A 13749-nucleotide genomic window follows, 5' to 3' on the forward strand; every position below is an offset into this window, starting at 1 on the left:
CCGGGAACTGGCTGGCCTCCCCTGCACACGGGAGCCCCTCGTCTTCAACACATCCACCCACCTCCTCAGCTGTCAACCCCAAATTACATGGATGATACATGCACGTGATTTAGTTTTCAAAAAATGCAAAGTGCTTGCAGGCAGTGGCCTCTGACACCGTCTCTGTGGGGCTTTCCGGGGAAAAATCGGTACACACGAACACGAACTGGGTGGGCGTGAGAGGCGGAGCACAGAGCAGTTCGTGTGGTTGCCCTCGTTCGTGTTTAGAAAGGGAGAGTACAAGGAAACTTCAAAAAGGTCATTGAAAAATCAAACTAAAGGTTAAGTTTGGGGCAGGCGCTTGGCACAGCACTTGAGACGCCCACATCCAGTATCAGAGCGCCTGGGTCCAAGTCCCAGCTCCACTTCTGATCCAGCTTCCTGCCAATGCACACCTGGGAGGCAGCAGGTGATGGCTCAAGTACTGGGGTCCCTGCCACCCACGTGGGAGACCTGGACGGAGTCTCCAACTCCTAGCTTCAGCCTCGACTGGCCCAACCCAACCCCGCTATTCTAGGCATTTCAGGGGTGAACCAGTGGATGCAAGATTTGCCTTGCAAATAAAATGGGAAAAAAATCAATTACAAAACAACTTTATTTTGTTGCAAAAAAATTTGAAGGACCAGTGTTGTGGTATAGCAGATAAAACTGCAACCCACAATGCCAGCATCCCATATGGGTGCCAGTTTGTATCCTGGCTGCTCCACTTCTGATCCAGCTTTCTGCTGATGGCCTGGAAAAGGCAATGGAGGATGGCCCAAGTGCTTGGGCCCCTGCCACCTAAGGTGGGTGACCCGGATGAAGCTCGTGGCTCCTGGCTTTGGCTTGGCTCAACTCTGGCTGTTGCAGCCATTTGGGGAGTGAACCAGTGGATGGGTGCGCTCTCTCTCTCCCTGTCTCCAACTCTGACTTTCAAATAAATAAATCTTTTAAAAAAATTTTTTGAATCCTCTGCTTTTATAACTTTCAAATAAAAATACATGTTGAGATATATGCATAGTTTTTTTAATAATACATATTTTCCATGAACTTTTCGAAGACCCCTGGTGGACACTTATATCTGCTGGTGTAGACAGGAGACCTCTAGAAGCTGCTAACACTCACCCTGGGGGAACGAAACAATCTGCCTGGGGTAGCCATCATGGTTTTAGACCCACCCACAGGCCCCCCGCCTACTTAATCACACATGTAATCTGTTTGCGTAGGAGTCCTCTTCTACAATGAAGTATGTTTTCTTCCTGGTCTCATACACCTCACAAAGCCTCAAGTGCAGTCACAGAGGCCCCAAGCCCTGAGCCCCAAGCCCCTCCTCTGGCTCCGCGGCAGACGCGCGGGCTCGGAGGGAGCCTTACCTTGTTAACCTGGGACAGTGGGGTCCTCACGGCTCCCACCGGCAGCCGGCCCCTGCTGCTGTCTTCGAACAGCCTCCCGGGGGACCGCTCCCTCCGCGTGCTCAGCATGCGGCCCGGGGACTTCTCGCGCTCCAGGGGACGGCCGGGAGACTTGTCTCTACGCAGCTCTGTCCGCCCCTCGCGGTAGCGGTGGGGTGTGCTTGGCTCTCGGGGGTGGCTGGGGCCTTCGGGTGGCGCCGGGCTGGAGGCCACGCGCTTGGTGATGTGCTCGTTGTACGTCGGCGGGCCTCGCTTGTTGGGGCTGCTGGCAATGAGAAGAGGCAGGGAGCTGAGAATCTTCTCTGAGCAGCCAGCCCCCTGCTCCAACCTGCACACTGAGGTCAGAGGTGACACCTGGAGCTCAGATTCCTGCTTTATTTTGGTGGAGCACACCAGGCATCTGGCCCGGGTGAGAGCTCCGACTCGGTGAGCACCTGCGGCAGGGCATCCCAAGCAGGCATCGGTCCCTGATGTGCCTCAGGAAAGGATCAGACAGCTCTGTGAGCTAGGGACGGACGAGCATGACCACCGTCCTGCAGGCTGGAGAGTCACAGAGCCTGCCCGTGGAGAGGCCCAGACTCGCCCGAGCAGGTGAGCGGCGGGGCTGGGATTGCAGCCCAGGGCAGTCTGACGTCATAATCCCCACGCTATATCCCACTGACCTAGTATTCCCTGGAGCCCAGGAGGCTCAGAGGGAAGGGGTTAAGCCTGCTGACACCCGGAAGTCAATGACCCGGGAGGACCTTGCATGCAAGATGTGGTTTTGAGAAGGCCTGTGCTGCTCACGGTCAGCTGCCATAGGGTTCCCCTCCTGGCCAGGGGTTCGGTCACCTCCCCCTCCACCCAGGGGGCTTTCCAAGACACTTTGTGGCATCTGATGCTGATGCTTAGAGAGTTGATGACTTTTAGTCGTGGCAATAGGGATATATCCTTACGGAACTCAGCAGAGCAGACCCAACAGTACAGCTGGCTCAAAATATGTCCCTTGCCCCAAGGTCAGTGGTTAATCATCAAACAGATGAAAACACTAGGGGCTTTCCCTGGGACCAATCTACCCCCTCCACCCAGGCCTGGCCTGGACACTGTGAATGAAGACTTCAGCAAACCCAGGCCCCTGACCCCATCTCTCTGAAGTAGCAAGGCCAAGAGATAACGTGGGCCCTTCAAGAAATGCATGGGAAATGCCTCTTATAAAAACATTGCATTCAAAACTTTTTTTTACCCAAATAAGCTTATCTTTCCATTCCTGTTTCCCCATGCAATCTTTGAGGTCCTGTGGTACAGTGGAAGCTGAACTTTGATCTGCTGAGTCAACGCCCTCCCATCCCTGCTCAGCAGAGAAACAACGGGGCCCACATTACCTGACATAATTGGTGCTGGGAAAAGGCAACCGACTTAGACGGGACCAGCATTTACAGTGAAAGTTACCTGAAGGTGTATTTGATTGATCAGGGTTTTATCAAAATTGGAAATCAAGAAAATTATTATTTTACCCTAGATATTTCTAAAACCCAAATTACAATGCACTCACATGCCAAATCTAAAAATGAAACAAATACAAATTGCATACCAACTTCTTTTTGCTCTCATGTTCTCAACAAAGTTGCATGCTCACACGCTAGGGCTTGGGGTTTTGCACTACCATCTTATAGCAGGTCCTGTCTTCAGAACTCCTGGAGAGCACCACCGCTTTTCCCAGAGCCCAGTCTTAGTCCTTGACAGTTAAATCGCTGTCTTTGGAAGAGGTTAACATTTTATCAATTTGACTTTTTTCTTCAAGCATTTGTCCTGCTCTATCGAAACTTCTCTTGTTAACGCCCATTACTGAAAAGCAATGTGCATCAAAGACCCGGCCTGCTGGGAAGGAGAGGCTCCTGGAGGGCCAAATGCCGGCAGACACCTGCTTTAGTCAATAAAGTTTTATTGGCACACTGCCACGCCCACCTGGTTATACACTGTCTGTGCTGCCTTTGCACTGTGACAACGGGACTGAGAGCCGAGACAAGAGACCAGAGGACCGCAGTACTGAAGGCGTGGCCCGCCTGGACCTTCACAGAGAGAGCCTGCCAGTCCCTGCTCCAGGGAGCCGAGGAGTCTGCCCAGCGGAGACGATCCTATTGGCAGTCAGCGTGCCGAGAACAGCTCCCCAGGCCACTCTAGCTGTGCAGGCCCACAGAACGAAGGCTCAGGAGACCGGAACGCTTGTCTGAGATAACTCAGATGCGAACTTCTTGAAATCGAGGATTAGATTCGCGTCTAGCCACACAGCTTTGAGACACCGAAGACAAATGAAAAGAAATGCCACGTAGCGGGGGCCACGGTAAGCCTATTTAACGGCAGAGGAACTACGAGGTGTGTCCGCAGGAAGCCAGCACACAGCAAGCGGGAGGCAGCGGTCTGCCCCGGGGAGGAAGGCTGGCCCGGGAGGGCCGTTCAGGACGTCAGCCGAGATCCTCGTGAAGAAAGGAAGTGCCCGTCACGGGGAGCCGAGCCTTCCATCTCGGGACTGCCTCGGGACTGATCAATTTTATGTTTTCTGCAGAGTTGCATTTCCTGCTCTGCTAAACAGACCAGGAAAATGAGGCCTGCAGTGAACCCCAACCAGACAAGCCGACCTGCCCAGAGTGGTCAGAAGCACAGACAGTTCTAGAAGCCAGGGGACAACTGAAGACTTCACAAACTGACTTTGCAGTCACGCCTGGCAACAGCAGGAAAGCAAATGCATTACTTCTACCCCCTGCCACCCCTGCTGGAACCATTTTCAGCCAGAATAAGCCATTCCTCGCCAAGAGGTCACAAAGTCACAGACGCAAGGCCTGGCCACCTGACTGGTGAGGCCAAGCAGAGGGCAGCAACCTAATTATAACGCTTGGTTTCTGGCAGACTTGGGAGATCGAGCCATCCCCAGGCGGAGCCCCTCGGAGGCAGAGCCCAGACAGAGGAGTCCTGGGAGTAAGACGCCCTGACCAACCATGTGCGGCTCATTAATTCCTACAGCGTTCACAACAGCAGAGAGACTATTCACTAGGATGTAGCCTCAAAATACGAAGTTTGCGACTGCCTCTTTCAAGACCTAAGTATTCTGTAAGATTAGATTTGGTTCCTTCACCAAACCATGAGCCCCTTCAGAGTGTAGACAGGGGCTGGTACAGAGGTGCAGTGGGATGAGCCACCACCTATGACATGCCAGAACCCCATATGGGCACTGGTTCGTATCCTGGCTGCTCTACTTCCGATCCAGCTCCCTATTGTGCCTGGGAAAGCAAAGGAAGACGCCCCAAGTGCTTGGGCCCTGGGGACCCAAATGGAGTTCCAGGCTCCTGGCTCTGGCCTGGCCCATCCCTGGTCATTGCAGCCATTTGGGGAGTGAACCAACAGCTAGAAGATCTCTTCTCTCAGACCCACTCTCTCTCTTCCTCTGCCTGTCCCTCTCTGTAATTTGCCTTTCAAATAAATGAATAAACTTAAAAAAAAAAAAAAAGAGAGAGTGAGTGAGGGTAGTACCTCTGTCACCTCCACATCCCTGGCCTAGCCCATGGGAGGAGGCCCATGTAACTGAGAGCACAGGTAGGGCCAGCAGAATCCTAGCTCACTCTACTGCTCCCCTAGGTTAAGCAATCCCGGGCTTTGTTTCGCAGACCGACATCTCCAACTCCCCACACATCAGCTGGGATCTGGCTCCTGGCCCTCCACGTCAACACAAGGCCAGTCCCGCTTCCTCATACGCTGGTGGGATTCCAAATGCGTGCAGCTCCAGGGAGAAAACCCAGGCACATCTCTCAGAATGACAAATGCACGTCCGCCATCGCCCATGCAGCCGATGCCTCCACATGCAAAAGGACACACGGTCACAGCCAAAGACCGGAAGTGACCCAAACACCCCTCGATAAAGGAACAGTTAAGCAAGTTAAAGTGAGGCCGAGGGGCCAACAGTCTTAGCAGGTTAAGCATCTGTCTGCAGTGCCGGCATCCCATATGGGTGCCGGTTTGAGTCCTGGCTGCTTCACTTCCAACCCAGCTCCCTGCTGTGGCCTGGGAAAGCAGAAGATGGCCCAAGTCCTTGGGCCCCTGCACCTGCATGGGAGACCTGGAAGAAGCTCCTGGCTCCTGATCAGCTCAGCTTCAGCCGTTGCAGCCATTTGGGGAATGAACCAGCAGATGGAAAACCTCCCTCCCTCCCTCCCTCCCTCCCTTCCCCTCTCCCTCCCTCCCTCCCTCCCTCTCTTGCTCTGCTTGTAACTCTGCTTCCCAAGTAAATAAACACATCTTTTAAAAAAAAAAAAAAAAAAGGTGAGGCTGTGTGAAAGAATGCTATGCAGGCTTTTTTAAAAAGAAGGAAAAACACATCTTATGCCGACATGGATCAATCTCCAAGAGTGTGCACCACGTGCTATCACTTCTATTGCAGAGAGGGGGAAGAACATTCCAGAATGGCAGAGAAAAGACCTCTGTGGAGCCAGCACTGTGACACAGTGGGTTAATGCCTTGACCTTAAGTGCCGGCATCCCACATGGGTGCCAGTTCGAGACTCAGCTGCTCCACTTCCAATCCAGCTCTCTGCTGTGGCCCGGGATAGCAGTGGAGGATGGACCAAGTCCTTGGGCCCCTGCACCTGTGTGGGAGACCTGGAAGAAGTTCCTGGCTCCTGGCTTTGGATCAGCGCAGCTCCAGCCACTGCGGCCAATTGGGGAGTGAACCAGAGGGTGGAAGACTCTCTCTCTGCCTCTCCTTCTCTGTGTAGCTCTGACTTTTGAACAAATAAATAAATCTTTGAAAAAAAAAAAAAAAAGACCTCTGAAAACCTGTCCCTCCCTAAAAGCAACAAGAACACCGACAAAGCCTGTCAAAATCAACTTTTCAGAACCCTGGAAATTAAGTGTAGCCCTTTGGGCCTCCAAGCTAGGGCCAAGCCAAGAGTCAGGAGCACAGGGCTATTGGCACTTCTGGTTTCCAGCGAGTTCCTAGGATCATCAGCATGTTGCACAAAAAGGCTTGCAACAATCTGAAGAGCAGCTACACAGAAAAGCAAATGAATCTCGGCCGCAAACGGCAAGCCTGTGAATAATTTTTTATGTATCTTTTTTATATGATCCTGATGGCTCCCGACTCTCCCGTACTGGGCTTTGAGCATTATCAAAGGCTGGGGGTTGGGGGACTGCATCTGACCTATTCACCATTATACTCCACCCCACCAGGCAAGCCCAAAACCAGCAAAACAAAATATCTGCTACCATGGTTTGGATATGGTTTGGGGGCCACTGAAGGTGCCTGTGTTAAAGGCTTGGTTCCCAAAACTCAGGGCAATGGTTAATGGGTTAATGTCAACAGTTAGCGGAACTTAGCTGCTGTAGGGCCTTGGGGAGGTTGCTGGGGTGGCTCCCCATGACTTTAATGCTGAGAGCCCACATAAGCACAGATGAGCATGTGCCTGTCTCTCTGCTTCCTGGCTCACTGTGTGACCCTTTCTCTCATGTCCTCCACCACCCACCGCCCTCATCAGATGCCAGACCCAGGGGGCCCCCAGACTTGGACTGTGAACCTCCAAAACCGTGAGCTAAATCCAACCTTCCTTTCTAAGTAATGTGCCCTAGGTATTTCACTGTAATGAAAAGCTAACACATCTGCCAACGCAATGGATGCACACTTCATGGTCCACTCCTGCCAGTCTCTGAAACGCTCCCCAGCGGGAAGACCAGACTGTTCCCTCTCACAAGGGGGCAACTCTACAATTCTGACGCCTGGAAGGGACCGTGTCGTTTCAATGCTGCAGGTCTCAGAGAAACGGGTGGTTTAAATGTGAAGACCGGGAAAGCTCAGCCAGTCTAGCTGAGATGTCCTGCTCTGTAGAAAGCGTCCTGCCCCAGCGCGGAGGGATAGGGGTCGGTACCTGCGGGAGGTGGAGGGGACCCGGTGGTGGTCAGTGCCGGGCTCCTTCACGAGGTTTCCTTTGCAGCAGATGACCCTGACTTTATCCTGGTACGAGGACGCCAGGTAAATGGCTCCCGAGGAGATGGCGGGGCCCAGGTAGCGTGGGTTTGGGATTTCCAGGTACGCTCGAGCAGGGGTCCTGCAGAGTTGCAGACCAGAGTTCAAGTCCATCATAGGTCGTACGTCCATCGCGAGGCAAGTGAGGAAGAAACACACACCCGGACCCATGGCTAGGGTTTTCAAAGACAGAAGGGCAATGCTTACCCCAGCGAGGAGCGCGCCTGGATCTCAATAACTTCCAGTGAGTTGAAGTGGGTCACAAACAGGTAGGGTTCTCTGTAGGCTGCGTGGGCACCATGGAGGAAGAACATGGGCAAAGAAGGGTTGGAAGAGGGAAAATTAAAGCCTGGCTAGATGCGGTTTTTGACCCAACGATCCCATATGAAGGAATTTATCCTGCAAACACACACACGTGCCTGCATGATCGTGCAGTGTCGGGCTTATTCGGTCACACGGTCCGTTACAGCAGCACAACTCATCTGGGTATTACAGGGGAGCCACTGAATTCCGCGGCTGAGTCTGGAACTGGGCACAGCTGTGAACTGCATAAAGCCACTTTCTATGTACTGATATGGAAAAATACCCAAGGCTCATTGTTCAGTGCATAAGCAAGGATCAGAATAATACGTAAGGACCTACCTTACTGGTTCAAAAAAATGCAGGGATCAGAATGTGTATTTTTACGTGTTGTATTTGGGTAAAGTACTGGAAGCATAAGAACCTCCTAAGCTGAGGAGCAGGAGTGGCCTGGCAGGACAATGCTGCCCACGTCCCACACAGAACGCCTGGGCTCTGCCCAGCCCCAGCGCCCAAGTCAGCAATCCCACTAATGCAGAGCCTGGGGGAAGCAGCTGGTGGCTTAAGTAGCGAGGCTCCTGTCACCCACAAGGGAGACCTGGACCTGATGATCTCAATGAGACTTCTCACTGAGTACCTTTTTAAACCATTTGATTGTAAACAACTAAAAAAAAAAATGACAAAGATGGATTTCGGATGCTGAGCTCTTTTTGGTCATCTGAGTAGCCTGTCTCTGTGTCACAGTGTCACTGAAACTGGAGTGGTCACGGCTGGAGCTATCTCCCGTCTGGAAGAGAACAGGCCGTGGGCACGGCCGGGCCTCCTGCGCCACCATGTGTCAGACTGCCGCTCGTGCCTCCCTGTACTCGAGCCCCGCACGGTCTCCTTGCCTGGAATCTGGGCTGACTCTCAGGCCTGCTTTGGCCAACAGAATGTGGTGGACGCAAAAGCTCTGTCTACTTCGCCTTCTGGACTCCCACAGGAGAGGAGCGAGGCCTCCGGCTCCCAGTCCCAGCGGAGCACCCACCTGATGCCCAGCACCGAAGGCCTGCCCCGTTTGTGAGCCCATTTGGGATGTTCTGGTGGCCTCAGAGTCCCTGCTAAGACTGCGAGAAGCAGAAGGGTGCAATCCAGCCGCCGAGTCTCGGGCACTGACAGACAAGCTGTTTGAAGTCTCTAGGTCTTGCCATGGCTTGCCATGCAGCGACAGCCACACAAAACAGGGTACTGTGGCCAAACCGCAGCCAGACCGAAGGCCGCAGAGCCCTAACAGTATTTCAGAATACTCACATTCACAGATATGTGGGGACGCGTTTGCATGGATGCATTTCCTCCTGAACCCAGCCAGCCCACGTTTAGTGACTTACGATCCCACAGGACAAGTGTGCAGAGAGCAGTACAAAGATGCTCACGCTTACCAAAGGACTGAGCAGGACCCAACTGCTCTCCTAACCAAACTCATTCATTAACAGCCTGGCCAGGCCGTGGATTACCAAGAAGCCTTTCCAAAGTGACCGAAATGCACAGGGAAGGTTCTCCGTTCTATCAGGGGAGCCCAGCGGTATCTCTCAAGGCTGGGAAGGCATCTGCCTCCTCAGACGCCTTGCCAGGAACACTTCCTCGGTGACCGTGACGCTGGGTGCTTGGGGTCTAATGGAACCCACAAGCACAGAGCTCACAGCAGAACTCCACCTGCAGGTCCCTCCCAGGACACCGGCTCCTGCACCACACCTCACCTACCGAAGGCCAAGGGCAAGCGGCTCCACTTGAGGTCATCCGTGCGGCTACGCCTTCCGTAAGAATCCACGAACACCCCAAATTCTGTAAGGTGCGGAGAGCACAGGGACGTGAGCACAGCGTGTGGGTGACACTGTGGCGAGGACAAGCAGCAGAGCCCAGGGGATGCCGGCCAGGGTCACTGGGCTGTGCGACCCAAGGCCCGCGGCAGGGCCAGCTCTGTCTTATCAAAAAATTGGGGAATTTTTTTTTTTAATTTACTAAGGTTGCTTTACTGTCTTAGGCTTTATCAAAGAAAGAGTTCAAGTGCAGGGCAGAAGGGGAGTAGGACGGGAAAGGGGAGAGATGGAGGAAGAGATGGGGTGCGGGGCAGATCCAGGGGTCAAAGGTGGCAGGGAAAGAGAGTGAGGAAGGACAAGGAGCGAGCCAGGCAAAGGGGGAAGGAATGTGTGGGGCTGGACCCGGCCAGTGCCCGGATGTGGGCAGAGGGGCCCCCAGGGCCTCGGTGGTGCCAGAAGGACACTCCCTGAACGCCCAGGGCCCCCCAGCCACCCCCAGCCCCAGTAGGCCCAGGCTGGGCTTCCTGGCGTCCCAGAGCCCCCCCGAGAGCAGCCATGACCCACCGTGGAAGCACAGCAAGTACTCCTCTCGCTGCCCTGCGCCGTTCACCTGCACGATCGAGACAGGGAAGCTGTTGGACGAGGAGGCAAACACAGCGGGCGCCAAGGAGTGGTCGTTCTTATCCAGGAATTCTGCGAAGGCGAGCGAGAAGCGGGGCTTCAGCCACAATGTGCCGTGACTCCCAGGGAGGCCGGGCCGCGCGTGGGGTCAGGGAGGGGACACAGATAGTCACGCCATGCCATGCTGTGACTCCCAGGGAGGCCGGGCCGCGCGTGGGGTCGGGGAGGGGACACAGATAGTCACGCCATGCCATGCTGTGACTCCCAGGGAGGCCGGGCCGCGCGTGGGGTCGGGGAGGGGATGCAGATAGCCACGCCATGCTGTGACTCCCAGGGAGGCCGGGCCACGCGTAGGGTTGGGGAGGGGACGCAGATGGCCACGCCATGCCGTGACTCCCAGGGAGGCCGGGCCGCGCGTGGGGTTGGGGAGGGGACGCAGATGGCCACGCCATGCCGTGACTCCCAGGGAGGCCAGGCCGCGCGTAGGGTCGGGGAGGGGACGCAGATGGCCACGCCATGCCGTGACTCCCAGGGAGGCCGGGCCGCGCGTAGGGTCGGGGAGGGGACGCAGGCCCTACCCTCGAGCGTGTACTGTTTCATGTCGATCTCGTAGAATTTGTTGGTTCCGATGAGGATACTGTAATTGGTGAAGTGGATACAGCTGCAGGGCTCTGAGGTCTCGATCTCCTGGACCAGGAGGAGGAGGAGGAGGGCGTGAGAGCGAGCACAGGGCCACCCCGCGTCCCCGCTGTTCTGCGTCTGCAGTCACTATTCCTGCACACAGTTGCTAGCCAGACTGGTTCGCGCTGTCACACACAGCCCATCACCAGGCGGGCCTCTCAGGGACCCCGATGGCCTCCTACGATTGCTCTTTGCAAACCCAGACTAAGAAAATCACAGCCCCCAGGGGTCAGAAGCACCGTTTCCGTGAGAGGACACAATGCAAACAGCACTACATTCTTATCAGAGGGAAAAAAAGACCGGGAAAACACTCCAGCTGTTCGAGTCGTGGCTTAGCTTCCTCCTGCCTGGAAGTTCCCAAGGAGAGACTATCACCCACTACACCCATCACCATCGTCATCCTACGTATTCCCACTTATTGTTCTAGGTCAATCCTAATGTCACCAAAGCACCAGGCACGCTCATTCCACATGGTGGCAGCAATGACTTCTGGGAAGCTTCCAGAATCTAAACCCAAACAAGACGCAACGCTCACCACCACTGGGTATGCACTGTCACCTACTAAGCAGGCAGCATCACACAGGGAAAGAATAGGGAAAATCAAACTACAGCTTGAGGCTCAACTTTGTAACTCAGGGTCTCCCCAGCCTCAACTGCCTCACCTGGAAACCGGATATTACCCCGCTGCTGCTCAGAACCACGCAAAAGTGTTCAAAAGTGACCAGCTGGGTTCCCGGGACCAGTGGGCACTCGGTAAACACACCGCCTGAGCCAGCGGCCTCCACCCGGAATGAAATCATTTCTCTAAGAAGCAGCGCCCCCTGTTTATGGTCCTGCGCCCCTCCTCTCCCTTGCAGGACTAATCACGAGCACGCCTGAGAGAGACCAGGCTCAGGACGGGCAGAAGGCGCTTACTCTCAGCAATGCACGCTCTCTCCAGAACCCAGTCAGAGTTACTGGTCTAACACGCGCCTTGTCCACAGCGCAGCCCCCATCACACTCACTCTGCTCCCCCGTTACGAAGCAAAATACGGCTGGGACAGGCTTTTCCAAAAGGTGATTCGCAGACTCCTCCACGGTCTGAGGAAGCTTCTGACAAGTCCCACCCGAACTGCTAGGTTCCTGGAAGAGCCCCTTCCTTTCCTCCCTGATTCTAAAGAAACCTCTCCTCCACCGGCCAGCTCTCGGCCTTAACAAAAGGCTGGAAGGAGAGGCAGCTCCCAAACAGGAGAAGCAAACTGAGCGAGCAGCAGCTCTGGAGGCCTCTCCAGCAATGGAGGGTCTCACCCTGCAGGGCTCAGCCCAGGCTGAAGGCCCTGGCGCACGCGGACCCCCGAGCCGGCACGTGCAGGAGGGGTGGCGGCTGGGCCGCGCGGGGACTCACTTTGCGGATGCAGTACTTGCTGAGGTTCTCGTTGTAGCGGAGGATGACGACTTTGCTGGGCATGGCTGCACAGATGCAGAGCCCGTTGTCAATCTGAAAAGCAATCGGAGAAGAGGGAAGGAGCAACCCCCCGGGTTGCCAGCTCTGAAGCAGAACCAGGAGAGGACGTGGGTTTGGAGCGGGGCGTCGGCCTCAGCACCACTGGCCGCGTGCAGCTGATCGCTGTGCGCACCTGCCGCCCGGCTGTGACAACCGAAAGCGTGGCCCAGCGTTGCCACATGCTCAGGGACGGCAGGACGGCCTCAGGCTGGGAACCACTGCTCTACCTGGGATCCAGAAAAGGCCACGGGGCCCCTGACACCGCACTTTCTGTGTGTGCCTTTTTGCTGGAGATTCTTTTGACAGCCTTAACCTACAGGGCAGGATGAGGGAGGGGAGAGGGAAGGTGGTAAAAATTGCTGTAACATGGGGCTTTTACAGTACGGCAGCTTAAGCCGCTGCTTGCGACTCCAGCATGCCGTATCAGGGCATCGGTTCAAGTCGTGGCTGATTTGCTTCTAATCCAGCTCCCTGCTGATGCACCTGGGAAAACAGTGGACGATGGCCCAAGTGCCTGAGTGCCTGCCACCCACACAGGAGACCCAGATGGAGTTCCTGGCTGCTGGCTTTGGCCTAGCTCAGCCCCAGCCTCTATGGCCATTTGGGGAGTGAACCAGCAGATGGAAGATCTTTTCCTATCACTGTCCTTTCCTCTCTCACTTTGCCTTTCAAGGTAAAAAAGGAAAAAGAGGAGGAGGAGGAAGAGGAAGAAGGAGGAAGAAGAAGACAAAGAAATTGCTATAAGAATTTAAGAGAAAATGTCAGTCCACAGGAAAAGTTCTTAGCTAAGACCTGTATAAACAGCTCTTTCATCAAAACTGTGGGGAGCAACTCAGACTAGACTAAGTTACTGGAATTAAGACTTATTCTATGCATCTGCTCTCCCACAATATGGTGCTGGGAGAGGAGGAAACAGCTTCTACACAGCTGCCTCCAGTTCAACCAATAAACTGTAGGACCTGCTCCTGATTGGAGGAGAGCAGCATACTCGGCGTGTGGGTAGCAGAGTTGGGATTGGTGGAAGAGGACTATAAAGGAGGAGAGAGACAACATGCACCAGGAACATCTATCTGAAGGAACACCTGTGCAGCCCCCGAGAGAGCCGGCCGGCGGTGTGCCGCTCCCCCACGGAAGTGGGGAAAGTGGCAGGGGGAACCGCCCTTCCACAGAGGTGGAAGGGACGGTAGCCAACCCGGGAAGAACCAGCAGCAAACCCGGGGAGGGCTGAGCAGACAAAAGAACAGCACAGGGTCCTGTGTCGTTCCTCCACGAAGAGGGGGAGTGACAAAAACTCTTTTTCTACAACCAGATTCTTATCATTTACCAAGGATGCAAAGAGGCTCACACTCAAATCAGCCCAGAAATGAAGGCTGGCAGCTGGGGCGGGGTGTGTGTGTGTGATGAGACAAGATGAGATGGGGGAGAAACACGTGAAAAAGGAAATTGTAGTAAT

At 54.7% G+C, this 13749-nt stretch overlaps 1 protein-coding gene across 18 annotated transcripts in view; it reads right to left on the reverse strand.

Annotated features, from left to right (window-relative positions):
• The window catches only part of CIT (citron rho-interacting serine/threonine kinase), a 180927-nt gene that overhangs the window by 3100 nt on the left and 164078 nt on the right, over positions 1 to 13749 (reverse strand). For 13 of the 18 annotated variants that reach the window (XM_051826609.3, XM_089323270.1, XM_089323264.1 and 10 more), the window contains 7 exons: positions 12198 to 12290; positions 10711 to 10819; positions 10076 to 10204; positions 9456 to 9536; positions 7623 to 7701; positions 7318 to 7497; positions 1392 to 1695 (listed from right to left, as the gene is read on the reverse strand). In XM_051826609.3, the coding sequence (XP_051682569.3) occupies positions 1392 to 1695; positions 7318 to 7497; positions 7623 to 7701; positions 9456 to 9536; positions 10076 to 10204; positions 10711 to 10819; positions 12198 to 12290 (975 nt within the window). The remainder of the gene's footprint in view (positions 1 to 1391; positions 1696 to 7317; positions 7498 to 7622; positions 7702 to 9455; positions 9537 to 10075; positions 10205 to 10710; positions 10820 to 12197; positions 12291 to 13749) is intronic. The other 5 variants (XM_089323271.1, XM_089323268.1, XM_089323269.1 and 2 more) reach the window with 1 other exon arrangement.

The sequence above is a fragment of the Oryctolagus cuniculus genome, chromosome 21 (genome assembly GCF_051225735.1).
Source record: "Oryctolagus cuniculus isolate XC-2025 breed Fujian yellow rabbit chromosome 21, ASM5122573v1, whole genome shotgun sequence".
Taxonomy (NCBI): Eukaryota; Metazoa; Chordata; class Mammalia; order Lagomorpha; family Leporidae; genus Oryctolagus; species Oryctolagus cuniculus.